This window comes from Dendropsophus ebraccatus, chromosome 2 (genome assembly GCF_027789765.1).
Source record: "Dendropsophus ebraccatus isolate aDenEbr1 chromosome 2, aDenEbr1.pat, whole genome shotgun sequence".
Classification (NCBI taxonomy): Eukaryota; Metazoa; Chordata; class Amphibia; order Anura; family Hylidae; genus Dendropsophus; species Dendropsophus ebraccatus.
Window position 1 is genome coordinate 218,657,665 of NC_091455.1, and position 27,966 is coordinate 218,685,630.

At 49.2% G+C, this 27,966-nt stretch overlaps 1 protein-coding gene across 4 annotated transcripts in view; it reads right to left on the reverse strand.

Annotated features, from left to right (window-relative positions):
- Nucleotides 1-7,946: 7,946 nt before the first annotated feature.
- Nucleotides 7,947-27,966, reverse strand: part of LOC138784074 (uncharacterized) — a 32,552-nt gene continuing 12,532 nt past the window's right edge. For 2 of the 4 annotated variants that reach the window (XM_069959575.1, XM_069959578.1), the window contains 9 exons: nt 24,031-24,309; nt 23,797-23,850; nt 23,048-23,272; nt 22,840-22,956; nt 20,705-20,752; nt 20,462-20,605; nt 15,938-16,207; nt 15,682-15,738; nt 7,947-8,612 (listed from right to left, as the gene is read on the reverse strand). In XM_069959575.1, coding sequence (XP_069815676.1) covers nt 8,341-8,612; nt 15,682-15,738; nt 15,938-16,207; nt 20,462-20,605; nt 20,705-20,752; nt 22,840-22,956; nt 23,048-23,272; nt 23,797-23,850; nt 24,031-24,309 — 1,466 coding nt within the window. In that variant the 3' untranslated portion in view covers nt 7,947-8,340. The remainder of the gene's footprint in view (nt 8,613-15,681; nt 15,739-15,937; nt 16,208-20,461; nt 20,606-20,704; nt 20,753-22,839; nt 22,957-23,047; nt 23,273-23,796; nt 23,851-24,030; nt 24,310-27,966) is intronic. The other 2 variants (XM_069959576.1, XM_069959577.1) reach the window with 2 other exon arrangements.

Below are 27,966 nucleotides of genomic sequence, written 5' to 3' on the forward strand. Positions count from 1 at the left end.
CTTGATTGGTTAATCTCTGGTGCACATGGGGATACAATTTCCGCATTTCTGTTAGAAACATTTCATGATGGAGCACATGCTGTACAGCTAAAAGTTATGTTCAGTCCTCCCCATCATCCTCCAGCCCCCCCTCACCACAGGTCAGGTTCTCCAGTAAGGCAGCGTCAATGTGGTCAGAGCATTGGATATTACCCTAGTCTTCTCTGTGTTGGAGATCCTCATATCTGGACCTGTGAGGGAACCAGAGAACTAGTGCTAAGAGCCATTTCCCCACCAGCTGTCCACAACCTGTAAAAGTCTAGAACGCTGCTCCCTACATCCTCCTCTGCTGTGTGATATTCAATCCAGTAGTGACATACCAGGTGATAAAAGTAGTTGTCCCGGCTTCTCTGCACCATTGTTTGGTGTGACTCCTTGAGATTGAGTCCTGAAATAGTCTAAAAGTAATATTATAAACCCAACAAAACCTAAGAAGAACGTATCAAGTTTGTCTCCCCCCTACCCTTCTCTGCAGTATGACCAAGCACAGACCCTTAAGACCCTTGTACCTGGGCGATGAGGTCCAAAGGGTTGTCCTCCTAGCATTTAGTCCATCTCTGCCCAATCCTGGTAATAAAACAAAAGCAAAAAGGTTTTATGTGGCCCAAAAAAAAATACTTTTTGTGCCTCAGATCTGGTAAAACCTGGGGAGGTGCAGCCGACAGTAAAGTGGTAGAAGTGATCTACATGCAAGAGAAAAGAACATAAAGAAGTGGCTGAGCCACTTGATGTATTGTGGGTCATGGTGAAGTAATGGCTGAGAATGCCAATATATTTTGCCTTTGTCCCGTCATCCGCACAATGGTGGATAAAGTCAGTGCAGTCTTTGCGCTTGCATTGAGCTGCTCTGAAGCTGCAACAGCTCACCGGAGCTCTCGCAACAGGATCTCCACAGTACAGCTCACACTTCAGTTGCTGAGGTTTAAACCAGGTGAGTCTTATGCCTCAGACCTACTAATTAGAGAAGGTCTGGTTCACAGAACCCAGCAGGTGTGGGGCACGGCTTTGGCAGTCCGATCCTCCGGTATTAGCCGTATCTCTCTGGGGAGAGCATTTGGCAGCACATGGTGAGCACCACCCATTAAGTTGCACATACACCCTCGGTAGCTTTCGCTGCGTATCTCTGCAAACACTGGGATAACCAATGACAATTGAGGTGTTTAATAAACTTTTAAAGTCTTCAGGCTGTGTTCACATGTTGCAGCTGTTTTTTTTTTTTTTTTTTTTGCAGTACTAATGGTGCATTTTTAATCTGCATAGCCACAGTAAAACAACAACTTACCACAGGGGGGGGTGTCTGTGAGCAGCCAGAAGAGACAATAGACAATGATGTCACAGGAAGTCAGTTGACCCAGGACAGATCATTTACTCTGATACGTCACTTGTCCTATTCTGTAGGACAGGTTGGTGATCACGTCCTAGTTACTGTAATGAAATGCACGCAGCAGAGCTGGAAAGAATCAGGTGGCACTGTATGGCTAGTGGTGGTGAGTGTGTATGATATGGACAGAACAAACTTGGCACAGGAGAGACTGCCTGTAGTACTCATCCATGTCAGGAGGACGACATTTGATGTGCCATGCTGTAGGGCATCGATTTAACCAACATTCCCTCTGCCTCACCAGTGTGTAGGGAGGAGAAGTCCCCATCGTTGTGCTGCTGTAGAGGGTGTAAAACATACGCTCCTGTATCTCACGCTTTTGGTGCATTTTACTCTGTTATTCTCCGATCTACTGCATCTGCATCTAAAATGCAACACTTAAAGTGTCACCTCTTCAAGGCTCCTGGAGTAGAGAGAGGAAGTGTAACAGGTGGGACGGTGATGGCCATTCTGAAAGAAGGTCCCTGTGGTGAGTAAATCCACCTCACCTGCCCACACTGGACTGATGTACACCTGGTCTTTGTCTCTACTCTGGATGATTGCGCCAACCTGCATTTCCATACTCTTCCGGTTGGTGATGAGCGGCATACACAGCTCTGCTTGACAACTAAGCATTCTCTACTGGACTGAATGCATTCAGGCACAAGTTAAACTGTGTATTTTTCGATGATTACAAACAACTTGTAGTAGTTTTATCTCCTAGCAAACTAGCCATGAGCCCGAACAATATGTAAGAGCTGAACCTTCTGCCACACGAGCTGTGCCTCACACCAGGGAAATAGTTATACCACTACCCCATAAAGAATGGTCACCATCAGTAACTGGATGAAGTCGTCACATGGAGCAGCGACAGATCAGCGTCACAGGATGGAGTCGGCCCATGGAGCAGCGACATCAGCATCACAGAAAGGAGTCGTCGTGTCGAGCAGTTACAGATCAGCGTCACAGGATGGAGTTGTGTGGAGCCATTACAGATCAGCATCACAGAAAGGATTCGTTGTGTGGAGCAGTTACAGATCAGCGTCACAGGATGGAGTTGTGTGGAGCGATTACACATCAGCATCACAGAAAGGAGTCGTTGTGTGGAGCAGTTACAGGTCAGCGTCACAGGATGGACTTGGCATGTGGAGCAGCAACAGATCAGCGTCATAGCATGGAGTCGTCACATGGAGCAGCCGCAGATCAGCATCACAGGATGGAGTCGGCATGTGGAGCAGCGGCAGATCAGCGTCACAGGATGGAGTCGGCACGTGGAGCAGCGTCACAGGATGAAGTAGTGTGGAGCGATTACAGATCAGCGTCACAGGATGGAGTTGGCCCATGGAGGAGCGACATCAACATCACAGAAAGGAGTCCTTGTGTGGAGCAGTTACAGATCAGCATCACAGGATGGAGTTGGCATGTGGAGCAGCAACAGATCAGCATCATAGCATGGAGTCGTCACATGGAGCAGCCGCAGATCAGCATCACAGGAAGGAGTTGTCGTGTCGAGCGGTTACAGATCAGCATCACAGGATGGAGTCGGCATGTGGAGCAGCGGCAGATCAGCGTCACAGGATAGAGTCGTTGTGGAGAGCGGTTACAGATCGGCGTCACAAGATGGAGTCATTGTGGGGAGAGGTTGCAGATCAGTGTCATAGGATGTAGTCAGCACATGAAGCAGCAACAGATCAACATCACAGGATGGAGTTGTTGTGTAGAGCGGTTACAGATCAGCATCACAAGATGGAGTCGGCACGTGGAGCAGCGACAGATCAACGTCACAGGATGAAGTCGGCACGTGGATAAAAGGACATAAGTCCCCACACTGTGTTCCCTATGGTGATGATGGCCGCCATCTCCCTGGTCCCTCACCTGACATGCTACCCATATAATGATGGAGATGTGATGGTTTTCTTAATTTTTATAGGTTTCATCAGAAGTTTCCATCATCTTCTCTCTGTCTCAATCTGTTCTCCTTCTGTGACCTCCTGTCTTTATCTTTGCCTTGTACATTGCAAGCAGGGGACTAAGAACAACCATTGTATTCTGCACACAGGGAACTAGAAACAACCATTGTATTCAGCACACAGCGGACTGAGAACAACCATTGTATTCTACACACAGCAGCCTGGGAACAACGGGACTGGGAATAACCATCGTATTCTGCACACGGGACTGGGAACAACTATCGTATTCTGCACACAGGGGACTGGGAACAACCATCGTATTCTGCACACAGAGGACTGGGAACAACCATTGTATTCTACACACAGCAGCCTGGGAACAACTATCATATTCTGCACCCAGGGGACTGGGAATAACCATTTTACTCTGCACACAGGTGATTGGGAACAACCATCATATTCTGCACACAGCGGCCTGGGAACAACCATTGTATTCTGCACACACCGGCCTTGGAACAACCATTTTACTCTGCACACGGGACTAGGAACAACCATTGTATTCTGCACACAGCAGACTTAGAACAACCATCGTATTCTGCACACAGCGGACTGGGAAAAACCATCGTATTCTGCACACAGTGGACTGGGAAAAACCATCGTATTCTGCACACAGTGGACTGGGAAAAACCATCGTATTCTGCACACAGGGGACTGGGAACAACCATCATATTCTGCACCCAGGGGACTGGGAATAACCATTTTACTCTGCACACAGGTGACTGGGAACAACCATCGTATTCTGCACACGGGACTGGGAACAACCATCATATTCTGCACCCAGGGGACTGGGAATAACCATTTTACTCTGCACACAGGTGACTGGGAACAACCATCGTATTCTGCACACGGGACTGGGAACAACTATCGTATTCTGCACACAGGGGACTGGGAACAACCATCGTATTCTGCACACAGAGGACTGGGACAACCATTGTATTCTGCACACAGAGGACTGGGAACAACCATCAAATTCTGCACACGGGACTGGGAACAACCATTGTATTCTGCACATGGGGGACTGGAAACAACCATCGTATTCTGCACACCGGCCTGGGAACAACCATCGTATTCTGCACAAAACGGCCCGGGAACAACCATTGTATTCTGCACATAGCGGCCTGGGAACAACTAGAGATGAGTGTGTACTACCGGATTGCGTAGATATTTGATCAAGTAGCACACTATTTGAAAAACTTATTTTCGATCAAGTATTTGACCAAAAACACAGTAAAAAAGTTTAATTCCCCTCCCACCTTCCCTTTTTGTTTTTTTAAAGGGAACCAATCACGAAAAAAACGTCCATAAAGCTAAGGAAATGTGCTGGTACATCAGCCAGCACGCTTCCTAAACATCCCCCTGTACCCCCCGTGATCCCCTCTATTAGTCAGTATTCGTACTTTAAGTCCCGCGCTGTATGTAAATCTCCGCCAAGTAGTCACAGTGGGCGGATTTACTCATTGTCCTGGGCGGCAGGAAGTGCTTTAATCACGCCCACAGGGGCGTGATTGAAAGTCGTGCGTTCCACTTACGTCAGCCGGGGCCTGCGTTCCACGTCGGCGGTGTGCTGACGTCTTCAGGACGCTGCGCATGTGCAGTACGGAGGGAGACGATACCGACGTACTGCGCATGCGCAGCGTCCTGAAGACGTCAGCACACCGCCGACATGGAACGCACGAATTTCAATCACGCCCCTGTGGGCGTGATTACAGCGCCTTCTGCCGCCCAGGACAATGAGTAAATCCGCCCACCGTGACTACTTGGCGGAGATTTAGATACAGCGCGGGACTTAATCAAAGTACGAATACTGACTAATAGAGGGGATCACGGGGGTACAGGGGGATGTTTAGGAAGCGTGCTGGTTTCCTTAGCTTTATGGACGTTTTTTTCGTGATTGGTTCCCTTTAACCAATAACTGCGGTGTATGGCAGTGGGGCGGTACAGGCACTAGGAGCACATGGGCAGTGAAAAAAAAGGATCTGCATTCATTGGCTGGCTAAGCCATGTGACCTCAGGAGTACAAGAATAGGGAAATTCTAATTTGTTATCAGATGCTACTTGGAGCTAGACAGGGAGACAGTGTATAGTAGTCAGAAGTTAGATGATTTTAGGCAGGAGGGACCCCGAAAAGGGCTAAATTTATAGATAGCAGAACTTCATCACACATATACACAGCTATTAAACCGGCTAGCAGCACATCAGTGTGTTCAGATAGATAGGCAGCTGGAGTGCACTGTGAGTAATAGGCTGCAGTATATCTACTTGCTCAAAACTTCTGATATACGGTATACAGCTGTATACTGTGAGTGTGCTAAAAAAAAGTTTGGTACTATAGTTGTAATTGCTATGGAGTGTCCAGCAGGGGGCACTCTTTATGTAGAAGTCTATGGAACTGTATTGTATATGCAACTGCATGTAATGTATCACAGAGATGCAGGGCAGAGAGGGACCAGGCTCACACCGTGAGAGAAGATAGATGGCACCGAGCAGGTAGGGAGAGAGGTGCCTGTACATCTAACTACCTCCCCCTCCCTGCTCGGTGTGTGGGACACATACATACAGTACCACTCCTGCTATCATCTGCTCATAGTATGAGCAGATGATGGGGGAGTAGTACCAGACCGATCACCATAACCACCCACATACATCCCTTTATCCAACACCTGGCTGTCGAAGAAGAAGAGGCTGGCTACTATACTTGCTAGGGTAGCACTGAAGTTGAGTGTGTCCCATTGGTTTAGCGCAGATGGGGCAAAGAGGAGGGGGAGGAGGAAATGTTGAGTGATCGTTCCGGTGGTGGCAGCGAAGTCATGCCTATTCAGAGCCTGGCACACATGGCTGACTTTATGTTGGGCTGCTTTTAACAAGACAAACGCATTGTCCACATAATGGAGAGCAAAAGAGAGAAAGATAAGGTGTCCTCAGGAGAGGAGCCATCGATTGCAGGAATCCAATAAAGAAATCTTACAGAACATGATGGAAATATTCCCACATACCATCACTGGCGGCATAGAGGAGAGTTCCTCCCAGAGCCTGACAACATTCATCAGGTCTGCAGCCACCAGGGCAATACTCTCCAAGGTGTGGGACACATTCATGGCACCCCTTTGTGCAACTTCCATCTCTGCGGGGCCTACTAGCAGGAGGGACAAGTATTGGCGGGTGTTGCAGAAGTACCTGGCTGACCGCAACTCTGTCTTCCCCAATCCCTTGTCGCCCTACACTTATTGGGTGTCCAAGTTGGACATGTGGCTGAAACTGCCCCTGTACACCTTGGAGGTGCTGGCCTGTCCTGCCACCAGTGTTCTGTCAGAAAGGGTGTCCAGCACAGCCGAGGGCATCATCACAGATAAGTGCAGCCACCTATCAACTGACAGTGCTGACTGGCTGACGCTCATAAAAATGAACAGCCACTGGATTGACCCAGACTTTGCTTCTCTGCCGGTGGAAAGCAGCCAAAAGTGATGTGCCACGTGTCTGCTCCTCTTCCTCATCCATCGTACAAATGGGCCATTTAAAAAAACAGCATTAAGGCTCACCTGAAGGGCTTTTTTGGGGGCTCATCTCAAGGGCCTCCATATAATTTTTTTCAAGGGCTCACCTAAAGGGCCATGCTCATAATTTTTCAGGGCTCTTCTCAGGGGCCTCCATATAATTTTTAGAGGGTTCCCCTCAAGGGCCATCTATACAATTTTTTGTGGGCTCAACTCAGGGGCTTCCATATAATTTTTTAGAGCATCACCTCAAGGGCCATCCATACAATTTTTTTAAGGGCTTACCTCAAGAGCCTCAAACTCTGCTTTTAAAAGGCTCACCACTAGGGCCTCAAAAGTAATTTTTGGAGGGCTCAACTCAAGGGCCTTTAAGCTTTTAAAAGGCTTACCTCAAGAGCCTCAACTCCGCTTTTAAAAGGCAAAAGCTCATCTTGAGAGCCTCAACTCTGCTTTAAAAAGGCTCACCTCAAGCGCCACAAACTAATTTTTGGAGGGCTCACCTCAAGGGCCTCAAAGATGCTTTTAAAAGGCTTTACTCAAGGGCCTTATGGGTATGGTGGCTTCTGGCCACCAGGGGAAGCTCACCACAGCACACTTGTACAGCACAGCAAGGACAGAGCACGATATAGCGGCAGGTGACAGATAATGGCAGACTGTGTGCTGCTCTACATCTGGCGGTAGGGGACAGCTGGGATGGTGGCAAGCAATGGGCCTTTTGATGCCTTGCCTGCACATTTACAGCCGTAGAAGGGAACATTGGAGTTAGCGACAGATGACGGTCTTCATGTCCTGCATGCAGCTGCTCTGCAACAAAAGGTGAAGGTTAGGGTTAAGGCGGCGGGCTAAAAAAATCCAGCTGTATGCCCTGGTGGTCTATTCGGTGGACATGCTTCCAAACTAAAATTTTGCTAGGTCTTACTGTCAGGGGAAACAGAGTAGGTGCTGGGATGTGGGGGTTAGATTGTCCACGATTGTTGCCCGGGGTGGTAGATGTGGCCTCTGATCAAATTCAATCTTAAGAAACAAAGATTGATGGAGCTACCATCTATACCCCAATAATGAGGAGCAATGACCTCACCAGATACTTAATCAGGTTCTAACCAGCAAACAAGGAATATTTTATTTATATTTTATAAGTGCCAGCTGTAGCTATGCAGGACGGCTATAAGGATACGGACACAGAGAGACGGTCAGAGGATACAAGGGGGACGTTATCCAAGTAAAAAGGAAGATGTAGACGCCCTCCCGGTGTATGAGGACTGAACCTGAAGCAGGAGAGATGCAAGAGCATATCATGCTAAGTGTACAATGATGTCATCACATCTCACTATGGAGACAAATACCTAATATAAGATTGTATACAGTGTGATGTCATCAATAACCCATCAGGTGCCTCTCCATGGGTGACAAAGCAACCCTGGCCTCAGCATCACATAGGACGATTGAGTAGGAGACCTTCCGGGACCTTCTTGGAGTCAAATACTTATTGACAATGGTCTGCGCTGAGCTTGGCGCTCTGTAGGAGCTGCTGCTGGTCCGCGCGCCAGAGTAATCTCTCCATGCGGAAGATGTGAAGCGCCAGATGGCGATTTTTTTTTAACCGTGTCATATTGAAGGAGTTTCTGCGTTTTGGAAGCCCATGGTGATGCCACGGTGGTCTGTGCTCCTCAGAGATGGCCATCTTCATCTGCTCCGGTGCCTCCTCCTTAATGTCTCGCCGGAGCGAATGAGAGCGCCTCTGTCTCCACTTGTTTCCTGTGGATACAAACAGGTGGCATAAAAAATTAAAGATCCTTGTGTCACTGCAGCAGATCACCATCAAGAGATCAAGAGATCCCCCACAGTAACACGACCCCCGGTGCTGAAGGTCTGGTATGTTTGGACACCAGACCCCACCGCACCACAGTATAAAGCTTCTATCCTCCTCATGTGCACCATCCATACTGGGACCAGAAATCACACACAAACACCCCCCACCACCAAGATGGTGGCAAACCAGAGAAATCTGGTGAAACAACCCACCGGACTCAACGAATATTATCAGATGTGAAATGTCATGAAAATGATGTGACACCGGGGAGGGGGAGGAGGATAAAGAGGAGGAGGAGGGGAGGAGTAAGAAGAGGGGAAGGAGGAGGAGAAGGAGGGGAAGGGGGAGGAGAAGTAGGAGGAGGGGAAAGAGGAGAAGGAGGAGTAGGAGGAGGGGAAGGACGCTCACACATAGTGCAGTTACTGTGGAGCTGTAGAGAGTTGTGGAGGGGGGTCATGGCGCTGGGAAGGAGGGTGTATGCTATCATCCCTGCCCAACCTCTGAGATGCCTTCTGAGTTTGGTTACCAGTGATGCTGAGTCCTCTGGGGTAAAGCCCGCATGGAGAGGTTACTCCTGGGCTATTATACCAGACTATTATACCAGGTTATTTTACCCGGCTATATACCAGGATATTATACCAGGCTAATATACCCAGCCATCATACCAGGCTATTATATCAGACTAATATACCCGGCTATCATCCTAGGATATCATACCAGGCAAATATACCCAGCTATCATACCAGGCTAATATACCCGGCCATCATACTAGGCTATTATACCCGGCTATTATACCAGACTAATATACCTGGCTATTATACTAGACTATTATACCTGGCCATCATACCAGGCTAATATACCAGGCCATCATACCAGGATATCATACTCGGCTATTATACCCAGCCATCATACCAGGCTAATATACTCGCCCATCAAACCAGGCTAATATACCAGGCTAATATACCGAGCCATCATACCAGGTTAATATACCAGGCTAATATACCGAGCCATCATACCAGGTTATTATATCCGGCTACTGGCGAGCTAATTACGAGGCTAAATGCTGGAAAAAGCAGGTTCTTTATGGGTAATCTTATTTTCGGTAGCCCATGACAGCACCCCTGGAGAGCACCTCCCACCGCAGGACAGGAAACCTCGAAACATAAAGCGTGACACACCTCAGTTCTGATCAAAGTCCTCAGCGGAGCCATATATAGACGACATGAAGAAAATGAATAAGAAATATTTGAGCAACATCCAGTCAATGAATAGGGTTGGGTATTTAAGAGGGGTGCTGTCATGGGCTACCAAAAACAATCACAGCACCCCTGAAGGACTAGAATAGTAGACGTATAGTTAGGGAGGGACTACAGCCGACAAAACTTTCCGTCCGAATGCTAAATCTGATAGTGGTCTTAACTGTAATCTGTAATGACTTAAGAAAGTATGACTTGAGCTCCAAGTGGCTGCCTTACAGATTTGATCCAAGGACGCCTCAGCTCGCTCAGCCCAGGATGTTGCCACTGATCTAGTTGAATGAGCAGTAAAGAAAGATGTTTCCCCCCCCCCCCCCCCGACTGGTGTATGCTAAAGAGGTAGCTTGTTTTATCCGTCTGCTCACAGAGGTTTTGGGATACAGCCTTCCCTTTATTTGGGGCCGCAAACTGTAAGAAAAGATTCTCAGCTCGTCTATCGTCTAGTGTATGAAAAGTGGCCTCTTTTTGATTTTTTTGGATTACTGCAGAATGAAGGTAATATTATTTTTTGATTTTTGAGGAATTCTGAAACCACTTTTGGCAAGAAGGAAGGTAGAGTCTTCATTGCCACTCTGTTGGAGGAAACGCAGACAGGGCCTGAATTTCACTTACTCTTCTGGTCGTGGTGATTGCCAGTAAAAAGGTCATTTTCAATGTAAGATTCTTCATAGGTAGGTCTTCTAGAGGTTCAAATAGGGTACAACTTAAAGCAACTCTGTTCCCACAATCTGACCCCCCCAAACCACTTGTACCTTCGGATAGCTGCTTTTAATCCAAGATCTGTCCCAAAAAACAACTTTTAAACTAAAAGCCCATGCCAAACGTGAGTATCTGTGCCCTAACTTTGCACCACCCCTCCGTCCCTCCTCCCCACTCTCCTCATTATTAGGATTGCTCCAGGCAGATTTTCTACTATTCCTCACCTTTGTCAGCACGGCACATGGGCTGGATCGTTAACCACCTGTGCAATGTTCAGCATGGAGAGAATGTTTTAGTGGCATTCCTAATGCTAAAGAGGGTGGGGAGGAGGGACGGAGGGGTGGTGCAAAGTTAGGGCACAGATAAAGTTTAAAAGTAGGACAATAACTGCATCACCTGCCTAACGGTCCCCAGGACAGATTTTGGATTAAAAGCAGCTATCTGAAGGTACAAGTGGTTTGGGGGGTCAGATTGTGGGTACAGAGTCACTTTAAAGCATCTAGTACTAAGTTTAAGTCCCAGGGTGGTACTGTCACTCTTTTTGAAGGATTTAGGCATAAAGCTGCTGTTATAATCCTTTTAATTAAAGTTATTTCCGCTTACGATTTCAGTTTACAATTTAAAAAGGAACTAAAGAGCAGAAATTTGTACTTTTAAAGTACTAAGTTTCAGGTCCATCTCCAAACCTGCTTGCAAAAAATCTAGAATTAATGGAATATTTGGCTTGTCAAGAGGATCTTGCTTACCCTGTGAAAATGTGATGAATGCTCGCCACACTCTTAAAGTAGATATTTGATGTGATCTTTTCTGCTGGCAAGTAAAGTGTTAATGACAGTGTCTGAAAATCCCTTCGTTTTAATATGATCCGTTCAGCATCCAAACAGGCAAGTGTGGATGCGCGTCCCCCGGGTGCTGAACTGGGCCCTGTGATAGGAGATCTTTGATCTCGGGTAGTACCCAAGGCCGAGCCACTGATAGTGTCCTTAGGTATGAGAACCACAGTCTTTTGGGCCAGAATGGAGCCACTAGTAGAATCGTTGCTCTGTCTTCTCGTATCTTTTTGATGATTCTGGGAATGAGGCAAAAGAGAGGAAAGGCATACCCCTTTTCTTTCCCCCAATGAAGAGAGAAGGTGTCCACTGCTGACGGGGGTGTCTCGAGGATTTAGGGAGCAGAACCTCTGAATCTTTCTGTTTTCCTTTGTGGCTAAGAGATCCATTGTTGGAGAACTGTACCTTTTTGCTATCTGATGAAATATCTGGTTGTTCAAGGACCATTCTGCTTGATGTAGATTGACTCAACTGAGGAAATCCACCATGTTGTTTCATTTCTGGAAGGAAACTCATCTGTCTTTCTGAGTCCAGGAGTACTGCTAGAAACACACATTGAAGGGATGGAAGTAAATTGGACTTTTTGATGTTTTTGTTCCATCCTAAGGATTTTATTATTTGAGGCGCTTGTTCTAGATGGAGATGAAGGGTATGGACAGAATCTGATATTAATAAGAAGTCAGCTAGATACGGGACTAGTACTATGTCTTTTGTTTTTATGAACGCCGCCATATCTGCAACCACCTTCGTAAAAGCTCTTGGAATTTGAGAGACCCCGAAGGGCATGGCCTTGTACTGAAAATGAGTCCATTGTCCCTTGAGGAACACCGCCACCCTTAGAAACTTCTGATAAGAAGGGTCAATGGGTATGTGGTAATACGCGTCCTCCAAGTCTATTGAGGCCATGAGACAGTTTGGGAATAGGTGTATTGCCAATTTTAGTGATTCCTTTCTGAATTTTTTGTATTTTAGGTAACAATTTAGTCCCTTCAGGTTGATAATCACCCGAAAGGGCCCATTTGGTTTTGTGACCAAGAATAGAGGGAAATAAAATCCCTCAATACATTTTTGTCTAGCAAAGTTAGCACTTCTAGCTCCAGAGCCGATTGTTTTACTCTGACGTCTGGTGGGAAGTTATCTGTCCCCAGAAAAGCTGCAGAACTCCAACAGCAAGCCCCCTGACACAGTATTTAGAACCCACGGGCTGGAGGAGATCTCCCTCCAGGCCTCGGCAAAACAGGACAGACGCCCCCCCCCACACCGGACCACCATCATTGTTGGGAGTCTTTAGGTTTGTCCTTCCTGGAAAAAAGAAAGCTTTTCCCTTTACTGGACACTATTTTTTTTTGGAATCCTGTCTGGAACGGAACAGTCTTTTATGGTGCGTTCACACCTACAGGATCTGCAGCCGATTTTCTGCAGCAGATTTCATTTAAATAACTGAACACAGCATCAAATCTGCTGCAGATCCTGTTGGTGTGAACGCACCCTTAAATTGTCTTTTCCCCTGGGAGGAATCTTGAGCTTTTTTCTGAGCAGGGAAATCTTTCTTTTTATCAGAGGCTTTTTCAAGCAGAGAGTCTAACACAGGCCCAAAGAGGAACTCCCCATCACAAGGTATGGCACATAATTTTTCCCTTGGATGTTGCATCCCCCTTCCATGATTTTAGCCAGACTGCCCGCCTAGCAGGGCGGACCTGGCTGTCATCCTTAGGGAGTCTACAGAAGCATCTGCCAGGTAATCCACAGCTTCAGATATTACTGGGAAATCCTCTAAGATCTTTGCTTTAGAATTATCCTTTGCTAATTGGTTTTTTAAATCTTCAAGCCACAGTCTCAAAGAGCGTGCTACACAAGTGGAGGCTATGTTTGTTCTTAACGCTGCTGTGCTAGCCTCCCAGGTTTTTCGGTTGAAGTAATCTGCTTTCCTATCCATCGGATCTGGAAGTGATCCCAGATCTTCAAATGGCAAGCTATTCTTTTTAGTGATCTTGGCTACGGGGGCATCCAGAGATGGTGTATTCTCAGACTCTTCAAAGGGATACTTCCTTTTAAAAAACTGGGGTACATAAAACTTCCTATCTGGATTATCCCATTCTTTTTTTATAAAGGATTTTATGTTTTGATGTAGGGAAAAGGTACGGCTCTTTTTGGGTCCTAATCCCTCATAAAGAGCATCCTCAGCTGATTATGGTTGCTTAGGATCTTCCATTTTTATGGAAGTTCTAATTGCCTTAAAGGACAACTCCAGCGGGACCCCCCCCCCCCCCAAAAAAAAAAAACACAGACACACACAGACACTATACTCACCATCCCTCCGGTGACGATCGCCACTCCATTCGCCCGCCGTCCGCCAGCAATGTCTCTGACTTCCGGGTCCTGGAGATGGAAAAGGCTGCCAGTGCGCTTGCGCACCGGCAGCCTTTTCATTGGCTGGAGCGCATCACATGGCTTCCAGCAACCTCAGCCAATCAGGGCTGAGCAAGCTGGAAGCCATGTGATGCGCTCCAGCCAATGAAAAGGATGCTGGTGCGCATGTGCACCAGCAGCCTTTTCCGTCCCATTCACTCTCTATGAAGATGCCGAGGAGGAAGAAGACCAGGACCGCCCCTGGCTCTGACGTCTTCGTCACCAGATGCTGCCCGGGAGAAGAGGACCGTGACGACCGTAATAGGTAATGTATACATTCTTTAACTTCCGGGCGGGGGGGTCGGGGGTCCGAAAGTGGGGGAAGGGGGCCAGACCGGGTATTTAACCACATTACAAAGTTCTATAACTTTGTAATGTGTGTTAAATAAGCTAAAAAAAAAATTCGCCGGAGTTGTCCTTTAAAAAGTTGGTCTGTATCTTTTACTGGAAATATTAGAATACTAGAGGAAGATTCTCCTTCTTCATCAGGTAATGAGACTGCACACACTTCCCCTTCCTCTAAATCTTGTGTCCAATCAGCTATTACAAGTTCTGAATCTGCCTGGCTACCAGACGGAACCATTGTATCTGGCTGGGCTGGCATAGTCAGTTCACTGATAGAAGATTGAACTTCCTCTCTTACGATCTTTTTAATAGTGTCTGCTAGGGCTGCAGATTCACTGGCCACCAAGGCATCTATACATTTAGTGCATTAGAGGGGTAATAATCTCTAAGCTCCCATTTACACTCTGCACATTTTTTATGGTGACGTCTTTCAGAGGATTTCCAGGAAGACTTGGAGCTGGGAGGGGATTTCTAAAATAAAACAGAGGAGAAGAGGTCCTGGAGCTTTTGCTTTTGGCAAGCTCCTCTCGTGGCGTCCTTTGTCTCCTCCTGAGGGCTCCGACATCGTTGCAGGAGGTGTACCAGACACGCTGTGTGAATTACAGCCTGGCTGGTGGGGGTCTCGCTGCCTTCGGATACCTGTAAGGCTTCGGATGCCGACTTGCACTGCCGAGAGCTTCTAAATAGTATTTCTGGGCTCCGCGACGGACGTGACGCCTCCAGATCAGAAGACGTCATCAGACGGCGCCAGGAGAGCGTGATACGTGTACGCGCATGCGTGCGCGCCGGCGCTAGAGCCTGAAAAGCCAGAGCATGGACGGCTGGTTTCCCTGCATCTCCATACCGAATAACCGGCCAGAAATGCAGCCCCGCAGCGGAGCCCGATGAGACCCCCAACAGGCTTCAAAGCTGCTCCACAGCAGAGACTTAAACTGTCAGGGAGCCCCACTCTGCATAGCAATCGGAGGACCTGCAGCCCCGGAGAGGTATTACTAGCTTCACTCTCCAAACGGGAGCATTATTCCAAGGTGCCCATCCACGGGACAGGAAACCTGAACTGAGGCGTGGAGGTGTGTTAGGCTTTTACCTTCTCAGGTTTCCTGTCCTGCAGTGGGATGTGCTCTCCAGGGCGTTAGGGTGAAAGGCGTCTATACAAAACATAAAGCTCAGAAGTGGGGATCATGCGCTGGGGCGTCTAAAAGGGCTCTTAGGGGGCTGGTGATGTGTGTGCCAATCTAGAGTCTTACTTCCTATGGGAGGGTTATGTGACAGTCTGCCCTCCACCTGATAGTAATCTGCCTTGCCTGGTTTGCAATACTCCCAGTATTTTTTGTGGAGGGGTTATGTGACAGTCTGCCCTCCGCCTGATAGTCAGTAATCTGGTACAATGAGATGTCAGTGTCGCACATGAATGAAGGGGTCACAGAGGGGCAGCATCATGCTCCAGGAGAATGGGCGGGTGAGTATAAGAGTACCTGCGGCAGGAGACAGCTCCGCTCTACCAGCTGGCATCCAGGATTCCTGCCAGGCAGCTGTAAACCAGAGCGACATGAAGAGCTTAGTAATAATCACAGTCAGGACATGATTAGCCTGGCATCGGTTCCCACAAGCCTGATCTAGAACAGGAGCCTAGAACAGCGGTACTCTCTAATGATAACAGTGACAGCATGTGGAGAGACCTCACCACCAGTGGATATACGTGAGGATGATGGACGTGGCACAACGTCCTACCTCTCCTCAGACGGCTTCTTATCTCTTCCAGCCGGTCAGGGTCCCGGTTGTTGAAGTCGGTCCAGCGGTGTCGGAGCTGCCGGGGGGTGCGCAGACAGCCAGACAAAGGCTCCAGACGTCGGGCAATCTCCTGAAGGATGGCCTTACGCTGTCTAATGGGGATAGCCCCAGCTCGGATGAGGTTATCCGGAAGGAAGTGATCCATTAGAGCCACAAAACACTCCAGCTCGGCCGGGGAGAAGTTTGGGGACCTCTTGATGGATCTTGTTCCTGGGGGTGATACGAGCATGAGTGAGGCTGACCATCCAACCAACCATTATCCTTCCACCATCCTGCTCCCATCTACTGATCCTAATAGAGAAGGAAGTATCTGATCCACTGCCGACCACCTACACAGGATGGAGAGGGGGTAATATTCCTGATCGGTAACGTCACCTGTGAGAGACTAAATCTATAGAACATTCCGGATCATCACACTGTATCATTTATAGAGAATTATTCACCGACCGACCGGCAGGAGTTCTGCCTCTCACAGAGCTGTTAGTGTCTCTATAAGAAGCTCCTCCTACTCTGCCCTCCTTACCTGGATCACCTGCCCCTGTGTCACCTTGTTACCTGGATCACCTGCCCCTGTGTCACCTTGTTACCTGGATCACCTGCCCCTGTGTCACCTTGTTACCTGGATCACCTGCCCCTGTGTCACCTCGTTACCTGGATCACCTGCCCCTGTGTCACCTCGTTACCTGGATTACCTGCCCCCTTTTCCTCTACTTAACTGGATCACCTGCCCCCGTGTCATCGCGTTACCTGGATTACCTGCTCCTGTGTTATCTCGTTACCTGTCCGTGTCATTTCGTTACCTGGATCACCTGCCCCTGTGTCACCTCGTTACCTGGAACACCTGCCCCTGTGTCACCTTCTTACCTGGATCACTTGCCCCTCTAACCTCGTTACCTGGATCACCTGCCCCTGTGTCACCTCGTTACCTGGATCACCTGCCCCTGTGTCACTTCGTTACCTGGATCACCTGCCCCTGTGTCACCTCGTTACCTGGATTACCTGCCCCTGTGTCACCTCCTTACCTGGATCACTTGCCCCTCTCACCTTGTTACCTGGATCACCTGCCCCTCTCACTTTGTTAATTGGATTACCTGCACCTGTATCACCTCATTACCTGGATCGTCTGCCCCTGTGTCACCTCGTTACCTGCATCACCTGCCCCTCTCACCTTGATCACCTGCCCGTTTCACCTTGTTACCTGGATAACCTGCCCCAGTGTCCTCTCCTACCTGGATTACCTGCCCCCGTGTCATCTCATTACCTGGATCACTTGCCCCTGTCACCTCATTACCTGGATCACTTGCCTCTTTCACCTCGTTACCTGGATCACCTGCCCCTCTCACCTTGTTAATTGGATTACCTGCACCTTTGTCACCTCATTACCTGGATCACCTGCCCCTGTGTCATCTCATTACCTGGATCACCTGCCCCTGTGTCCTCTCCTTACCTGGATCACCTGCCCCTGCGTCACCTCATTACCTGAATCACCTGCCACTGTGTCCTCTCCTTACCTGGATCACCTGCCCCTGTGTCACCTCATTACCTGGATCACCTGCCCCTGCGTCACCTCATTACCTGGATCACCTGCCCCTGCGTCACCTCGTTACCTGGATCACCTGCCCCTGCGTCACCTCGTTACCTGGATTACCTGCCCCTTGTCCTCTCATTAACTGGATTACCTGCCCCTGTGTCATCTTGTTACCTGGATCACCTGCACCTGTGTCACCTCGTTACCTGGATCACCTGCATCTGTCTCATTTCATTACATGGATCACCTGCCTCTGTGTCACCTCGTTACCTGGATCACCTGCTCCTGTGTCATCTCATTACCTGGATCACCTACCCCTGTGTCACCTCATTACCTGGATCACCTACCCCTGTGTCAGCTTGATCACCTGCCCTTGTGTCACCTTGATCACTTGCCCTTGTGTCACCTTGATCACCTGCCCTTGTGTCACCTTGATCACCTGCCCTTGTGTCACCTTGATCACCTGCCCTTGTGTCACCTTGATCACCTGCCCTTGTGTCACCTTGATCACCTGCCCTTGTGTCACCTGGATCACCTGCCCCTGTGTCACCTTGTTACCTGGATCACCTGCCCCTGTGTCACCTCGTTACCTGAATCCCCTGCACTTGTGTCACCTCCTAACCTTGATCTCCTGCCCCTGTGTCACCTAGTTACTTGGATTACCTGCCCCTGTGTCACCTCATTACCTGGATTACCTGCCCCCGTGTCCTCTCGTTAACTGGATCACCTGCACCTGTGTCCTCTCCTTACCTGGATCACCTGCCCCTGTGTCACCTCGTTACCTGGATCACCTGCCCCTGTGTGACCTCGTTTCCTGGATCACCTGCCCCTGTGTCACCTTGTTGCCTGGATCACCTGCCCCTCTAACCTAGTTACCTGGATCACCTGCCCCTCTCACCTCGTTACCTGGATCACCTGCCCCTGTGTCCTCTCCTTACCTGGATTACCTGCCCCTGTCTCAATCCAAGTAATGAGGTACCTGCCCCTGTGTCACCTCATTACCTGGATTACCTGCCCCTGTGTCACTTCATTACCTGGATCACCTGCCCCCGTGTCCTCTCCTTACCTGGATTACCTGTCCCTGTCTCAATCCAGGTAATAAGGTACCTGCCCCTGTGTCACCTTATTACCTAGATCACCTGCCCCTGTGTCTTCTCCTTACCTGGATTACCTGCCCGTGTCACCTAGTTACCTAGATCATCTAGCCCCTCTCACCTCTTTACTTGAATCACCTGCCCGTGTCACCTCGTTACCTGGATTACCTGCACCTGTGTCTCCTCATTACCTGGATCACCTGACGCTGTCACCTCGTTACCTGTATCACCTGCCCCTGTGTCCTCTCCTTACCTGGATCACCTGCCCCTCTCACCTTGTTACCTGGATCACCTGCCCCTGTTTCACCTTGTTACCTGGATCACCTGCCCCTGTGTCATCTCATTACCTGGATCACCTGCCCCCCTGTCATCTCATTACCTGGATCACCTGCCCCCCTGTCATCTCATTACCTGGATCACCTGCCCCTGTGTCATCTCATTACCTGGATCACCTGCCCCTGTGTCATCTCATTACCTGGATCACTTGCCCCTGTGTCATCTCATTACCTGGATCACCTGCCCCTGTGTCATCTCATTACCTGGATCACCTGCCCCTGTGTCATCTCATTACCTGGATCACCTGCCCCTGTGTCATCTCATTACCTGGATCACCTGCCCCCGTGTCCTCACCTTACCTGGATCACCTGCCCCCCTGTCATCTCATTACCTGGATCACCTGCCCCTGTGTCACCTCATTACCTGGATCACCTGCCCCTGTGTCACCTTGTTACCTGGATCACCTGCCCCTGTGTCATCTCATTACCTGGATCACCTGCCCCTCTCACCTTGTTACCTGGATCACCTGCCCCTGTTTCACCTTGTTACCTGGATCACCTGCCCCTGTGTCATCTCATTACCTGGATCACCTGCCCCCCTGTCATCTCATTACCTGGATCACCTGCCCCCCTGTCATCTCATTACCTGGATCACCTGCCCCTGTGTCATCTCATTACCTGGATCACCTGCCCCTGTGTCATCTCATTACCTGGATCACTTGCCCCTGTGTCATCTCATTACCTGGATCACCTGCCCCTGTGTCATCTCATTACCTGGATCACCTGCCCCTGTGTCATCTCATTACCTGGATCACCTGCCCCTGTGTCATCTCATTACCTGGATCACCTGCCCCCGTGTCCTCACCTTACCTGGATCACCTGCCCCCCTGTCATCTCATTACCTGGATCACCTGCCCCTGTGTCACCTCATTACCTGGATCACCTGCCCCTGTGTCACCTTGTTACCTGGATCACCTGCCCCTGTGTCATCTCATTACCTGGATCACCTGCCCCTGCGTCACCTCGTTACCTGGATCACCTGCCCCTGTGTCATCTCATTACCTGGATCACCTGCCCCTGTGTCATCTCATTACCTGGATCACCTGCCCCTTGTCCTCTCATTAACTGGATTACCTGCCCCTGTGTCACCTTGTTACCTGGATCACCTGCCCCTGTGTCATCTCATTACCTGGATCACCTGCCCCCGTGTCCTCACCTTACCTGGATCACCTGCCCCCCTGTCATCTCATTACCTGGATCACCTGCCCCTGTGTCATCTCATTACCTGGATCACCTGCCCCTGTGTCACCTCATTACCTGGATCACCTGCCCCCCTGTCACCTCGTTACCTGGATAATATTGGTATATACACCCTGCTGCACCATCCCAGGTACGGACTGATGAGGAGTTCCTGGACATGAGCAGCAGCTGATATATAGCAGAAGTCTGTGGTGGCGGAAGGGATCTCATCCCGTAACATCTACCACCAGGCAGAATACGAGGGGACGCCATGATCCTGCTGCGTATATACTGATGTCTGATCACTCCTCTATACATCATCCCTCACCTCCGCCAGGGTCCTCCATGGATGGGGACAGCAGCACAGGGATGATGGGCAGCTCGCTGCTGCCCCCCTCACTCACTGTCCTCCTCTGACTCCTTGTGGACATCACTGACTCCGGGGAGGGAACGTCACTGCTCCAGCTTCCTCCTGACCGGAGACATATAAGCTGAAGGACGGCCGGGAGGGAGGAGGATGCCACCCGCTCCCGACACCCGGCCATCATCCAAGACCCCAGGATCCACTCACCTCCCTCATCCTCCTCGCTGTCTGGCTCACATTTTATCCTCCGCAGTCCTGGAGGGGAAAGGGGAAGAAGAGGAAGAAAGGAAAGAAGAAGAAGAGAACAATAATGAGCGGAAAACAAGAGGAAAAGTGGTGACTCCCTTGTTTTTCAACATGTTGAAAAACAAGCGACTGCAACGATCAGCCGACATGAACGATGTTGGCTGATCGTTGCACTCTATTCCACAGGACGATTACTGTTCGTAGTGGCCGATATCGGCCGAATACGAACAACATTCGTTCCGTGGAATAGGGCCTTAACGCAGCATCCCGACCCGAATACAACAAATCCATCCCCAACCATCACCATCACACATCACCGTCACACATCACCATCACACATCCCCAACCATCACACATCCCCATCACACATCTCCAACCGTCACACATCCCTGTCACACATCCCCAACCATCACACATCCCCATCAAACATCCCCAACCATCACACATCACCGTCACACATCCCCAACCATCACACATCCCCATCAAACATCCCCAACCATCACACATCCCCATCAAACATCCCCAACCATCACACATCAAACACCCCCAACCATCACACATCCCCATCACACATCTCCAACCGTCACACATCCCTGTCACACATCCCCATCAAACATCCCCAACCATCACACATCACCATCAAACATCCCCAACCATCACACATCACCGTCACACATCACCATCACACATCCCCAACCATCACACATCCCCAACCATCACACATCCCCATCAAACATCCCCAACCATCACACATCCCCATCACACATCTCCAACCGTCACACATCCCTGTCACACATCCCCAACCATCACACATCCCCATCAAACATTCCCAACCATCACACATCCCCATCAAACATCCCCAACCATCACACATCACCATCACACATCCCCAACCATCACACATCCCCATCAAACATCCCCAACCATCACCATCACACATCCCCAACCATCACACATCCCCAACCATCACACATCCCCAACCATCACACATCCCCAACCATCACACATCCCCATCACACATCCCCAACCATCACACATCCCCATCACACATCTCCAACCATCACACATCCCCATCAAACATCCCCAACCATCACACATCACCATCACACATCCCCAACCATCACACATCCCCATCAAACATCCCCAACCATCACCATCACACATCCCCAACCATCACACATCCCCAACACACATCCCCAACCATCACACATCCCCAACCATCACACATCCCCAACCATCACACATCCCCAACCATCACACATCCCCAACCATCACACATCCCCATCACACATCCCCATCACATATCACCATCACACATCCCTGTCTTGCTACGAGCACCACCCTCGATACAGACGTGCTGCCTAAAAAAACTGTTTTTGACCTGTGTGTTGTCTGTTCCGCCGGCTGTCATTAGCCTCATGCTCGGCGCAGTGGGTGAGAGAACGGGAAAATCTGGTATCTTGGCGAGTGTGTTGCATGCCGGGTGCATGTGCTGAATGTGGAGTCGTCACGTGGAGCAGCAGCAGATCAGCGTCACTTCCAGCAGTACCCTAGCCCTCCCCCTGTGGCTCCCAGCCCTCCCCCGTGGCCCCCAGCCCTCCCCCGTGGCCCCCAGCCCTCCCCCTGTGGCTCCCAGCCCTCCCCCGTGGCCCCCAGCCCTCCCCCTGTGGCTCCCAGCCCTCCCCCGTGGCTCCCAGCCCTCCCCCTGTGGCTCCCAACCCTCCCCCGTGGCTCCCAACCCTCCCCCGTGGCTCCCAGCCCTCCCCCTGTGGCTCCCAGCCCTCCCCCGTGGCTCCCAACCCTCCCCCGTGGCTCCCAACCCTCCCCCGTGGCTCCCAGCCCTCCCCCGTGGCTCCCAGCCCTCCCCCGTGGCTCCCAACCCTCCCCCGTGGCCCCCAGCCCTCCCCCTGTGGCTCCCAACCCTCCCCCGTGGCTCCCAGCCCTCCCCCTGTGGCTCCCAGCCCTCCCCCGTGGCTCCCAGCCCTCCCCCGTGGCTCCCAGCCCTCCCCCAGAATATGAAAGTATCGGAAGAGTTTACATATCAGTAGGGATCGGTAGTAGTGGAGTCAGGTGACCCTGAGACTTGTGGGATTTACCTTTCTCAGGCAGAGATGGGGCGACTCTCCATGGAGACCTCTTCAGCGCTGTGGGAGACCCCTGCAGATCCCTCTGCTCCTCCACCTGATCCCCGGCATATTGCCGCCACATATTTACTGAGAAAAAACATCAGCTGTTACCTCCAGATGCTACCTCACTGATGGAGTCCACCGCTCTCCTCCATCAGATATACCTGTGACTACTCACCTGACTCTGACGCTGGCGGCACAATGTATCGGCCCTGTGCATCAATGTGGGTGGTGACTGAGGGAGGAGGATTGGGCGAGAGATACTGAGAGGAGGAGTCGCTGAGCCCCTCATCCCACACAGCACAGAGAGCTCCTCCCGGGGTCTCCTCTCCTTCCTCTATGGAAGAGGAGGATGAAGATGAAGAAGAGAGAGGACGAGAGGCTCTCCGACCCCACCGCGTGCCTGTAGTGACAACAAGAGAGGTAAAACTGCCATTACAACATGTGACCAGCGAGGAACCCCTGTCACCCCTCCCATCACCAGCATGGACCCCTGTCTCCCCTCCCATCACCAGCATGGACCCCTGTCTCCCCTCCCATCATCAGCATGGACCCCTGTCTCCCCTCCCATCACCAGCATGGACCCCTGTCTCCCCTCCCATCATCAGCATGGACCCCTGTCTCCCCTCCCATCACCAGCATGGACCCCTGTCTCCCCTCCCATCACCAGCATGGACCCCTGTCACCCCTCCAATCACCAGCATGGACCCCTGTCACCCCTCCCATCCCCCACATGGACCCCTGTCACTCCTCCCATCACCAGCATGGACCCCTGTCACCCCTCCCATCACCAGAATGGACCCCTGTCACCCCTCCCATCACCAGCATGGACCCCTGTCACCCCTCCCATCACCAGCATGGACCCCTGTCACCCCTCCCATCACCAGCATGGACCCCTGTCACCCCTCCCATGGACACGATACTTACCCACAGAGGGAGCCGTCTGCACATCTGGAGATTCCCAGCTCTGGTCACGACTAGCTGCAACAAGAAACCATAAGAAGCATTGACCATGACTAATGGCAGAGGTTTGTGATCACATGGCTAACGTAGCTTTGGGAATTCACATTTATGGACATCCGCCTATTGTGATGTCATCATACATGTATGTGATGGTGTACATGGATTGGTCGAACACGTATATTCCCCCCCCCAACTCACCAAAATGAAGCTGCATCCGGATCTCCATCAGCCGTTCGGGGTCTCTGTTGTTGAAGTCAGCCCATCGGTGGAGTAGTTGGCGGGGGGTGCGGAGGCAGCCGGACATGGGCTCCAGGCGCCGGGCGATCTCCTGGAGAATTGAGCGACGCTGGCGAAGAGAGATGGCCCCCGCCCTCTGGAGCTCATCCGGCAGATAGCGATCCATCAGGGACACAAAGCACTCCAGCTCCACACGGGAAAAGTTAGGGGAGCGGCGGCCGCAACGCTTCCTCACAACCCCTGCAATACAAAAACAGCATAACGGCATCTGCCGTACACAACAACAGCCTCCTATACAATGTAACATCTACCGTACACAACAGCCTCCTATACAATGTAACATCTACCGTACACAACAGCCTCCTATACAATGTAACATCTACTGTACACAACAGCCTCCTCTACAATGTAATATCTACACAACACAACAGCCTCCTATACAATGTAATATCTACCATACACAACAGCCTCCTATACAATGTAATATCTACCGTACACAACAGCCTCCTATACAATGTAACATCTACCGTACACAACAGCCTCCTATACAATGTAACATCTACTGTACACAACAGCCTCCTCTACAATGTAACATCTACACAACACAACAGCCTCCTATACAATGTAATATCTACCATACACAACAGCCTCCTATACAATGTAACATCTGCCGTACACAACAACAGCCTCCTATACAATGTAATATCTACTGTACACAACAGCCTCCTATACAATGTAACACCTACCGTACACAACAGCCTCCTCTACAATGTAACACCTACCGTACACAACAGCCTCCTATACAATGTAATATCTACCGTACACAACAGCCTCCTATACAATGTAACATCTACCGTACACAACAGCCTCCTATACAATGTAACATCTACTGTACACAACAGCCTCCTCTACAATGTAACATCTACCGTACACAACAACAGCCTCCTCTACAATGTAATATCTACCGTACACAACAGCCTCCTATACAATGTAACATCTACTGTACACAACAGCCTCCTCTACAATGTAACATCTACTGTACACAACAACAGCCTCCTATACAATGTAACATCTACCGTACACAACAACAGCCTCCTCTACAATGTAACATCTACTGTACACAACAACAGCCTCCTATACAATGTAACATCTACCGTACACAACAACAGCCTCCTCTACAATGTAACATCTACCGTACACAACAACAGCCTCCTCTACAATGTAACATCTACTGTACACAACAACAGCCTCCTATACAATGTAATATTAACTGTACACAACAGCCTCCTATACAATGTAACATCTACCGTACACAACAGCCTCCTCTACAATGTAACATCTACCGTACACAACAGCCTCCTCTACAATGTAACATCTACCGTACACAACAACAGCCTCCTCTACAATGTAATATCTACCGTACACAACAGCCTCCTCTACAATGTAACATCTACCGTACACAACAGCCTCCTATACAATGTAACATCTACCGTACACAACAGCCTCCTATACAATGTAACATCTACTATACACAACAGCAGCCTCCTATACAATGTAACATCTACCGTACACAACAACAGCCTCCTATACAATGTAACATCTACCGTACACAACAGCCTCCTATACAATGTAATATCTACCGTACACAACAGCCTCCTCTACAATGTAATATATACCGTACACAACAGCCTCCTCTACAATGTAATATCTACTGTACACAACAGCCTCCTATACAATGTAACATCTACTGTACACAACAGCCTCCTATACAATGTAACATCTACTGTACACAACAGCCTCCTATACAATGTAATATCTACCGTACACAACAGCCTCCTATACAATGTAACATCTACCGTACACAACAGCCTCCTCTACAATGTAATATCTACCGTACACAACAACAGCCTCCTATACAATGTAACATCTACCGTACACAACAACAGCCTCCTATACAATGTAATATTAACTGTACACAACAGCCTCCTATACACTGTAATATCTACACAACACAACAGCCTCCTCTACAATGTAACATCTACCGTACACAACAGCCTCCTCTACAATGTAACATCTACTGTACACAACAGCCTCCTATACAATGTAATATCTACCGTACACAACAGCCTCCTCTACAATGTAATATCTACTGTACACAACAGCCTCCTATACAATGTAATATATACCGTACACAACAGCCTCCTCTACAATGTAACATCTACTGTACACAACAGCCTCCTATACAATGTAATATCTACCGTACACAACAGCCTCCTCTACAATGTAATATCTACTGTACACAACAGCCTCCTATACAATGTAATATCTACCGTACACAACAGCCTCCTATACAATGTAACATCTACCGTACACAACAGCCTCCTCTACAATGTAACATCTACTGTACACAACAGCCTCCTATACAATGTAACATCTACCGTACGCAACAACAGCCTCCTATACAATGTAACATCTACCGTACACAACAACAGCCTCCTATACAATGTAATATTAACTGTACACAACAACAGCCTCCTCTACAATGTAACATCTACCGTACACAACAGCCTCCTATACAATGTAATATCTACCGTACACAACAGCCTCCTATACACTGTAATATTTACACAACACAACAGCCTCCTATACAATGTAATATATACCGTACACAACAGCCTCCTCTACAATGTAACATCTACCGTACACAACAGCCTCCTCTACAATGTAATATCTACCGTACACAACAGCCTCCTATACACTGTAATATTTACACAACACAACAGCCTCCTATACAATGTAACATCTACCGTACACAACAGCCTCCTCTACAATGTAACATCTACCGTACACAACAGCCTCCTATACAATGTAACATCTACCGTACACAACAGCCTCCTCTACCATTTAAAATCTGCCATACAGAACAACAGCCTCTTGTACAATGTAATATATTGTATAGGAGACTGTTGTGTACAGTAGATGTTACATTGTATAGGAGGCTGTTGTGTACGGTAGATGTTACATTGTACAGGAGACTGTTGTGTACGGTAGATGTTACATTGTAGAGGAGGCTGTTGTGTACGGTAGATATTACATTGTAGAGGAGGCTGTTGTGTACGGTATATATTACATTGTAGAGGAGGCTGTTGTGTACGGTAGATGTTACATTGTAGAGGAGGCTGCTGTTGTGTACGGTAGATGTTACATTGTATAGGAGGCTGTTGTGTACGGTAGATGTTACATTGTAGAGGAGGCTGTTGTTGTGTACGGCAGATTTTACATGGGAAAGGAGGCTGCTGTTGTGTACGGTAGATGTTACATTGTAGAGGAGGCTGTTGTGTACGGTAGATGTTACATTGTAGAGGAGGCTGTTGTGTACGGTAGATGTTACATTGTAGAGGAGGCTGTTGTGTACGGTAGATGTTACATTGTAGAGGAGGCTGCTGTTGTGTACGGTAGATGTTACATTGTAGAGGAGGCTGTTGTGTACGGTAGATATTACATTGTATAGGAGGCTGTTGTGTACGGTAGATATTACATTGTATAAGAGGCTGCTGTTGTGTACGGTAGATGTTACATTGTAGAGGAGGCTGTTGTGTACGGTAGATATTACATTGTATAAGAGGCTGCTGTTGTGTACGGTAGATGTTACATTGTAGAGGAGGCTGTTGTGTACGGTAGATGTTACATTGTAGAAGAGGCAGCTGTTGTGTACGGTAGATGTTACATTGTATAGGAGGCTGTTGTGTACGGTAGATGTTACATTGTAGAGGAGGCTGTTGTGTACGGTAGATGTTACATTGTAGAGGAGGCTGTTGTGTACGGTAGATGTTACATTGTATAGGAGGCTGTTGTGTACGGTAGATATTACATTGTAGAGGAGGCTGTTGTTGTGTA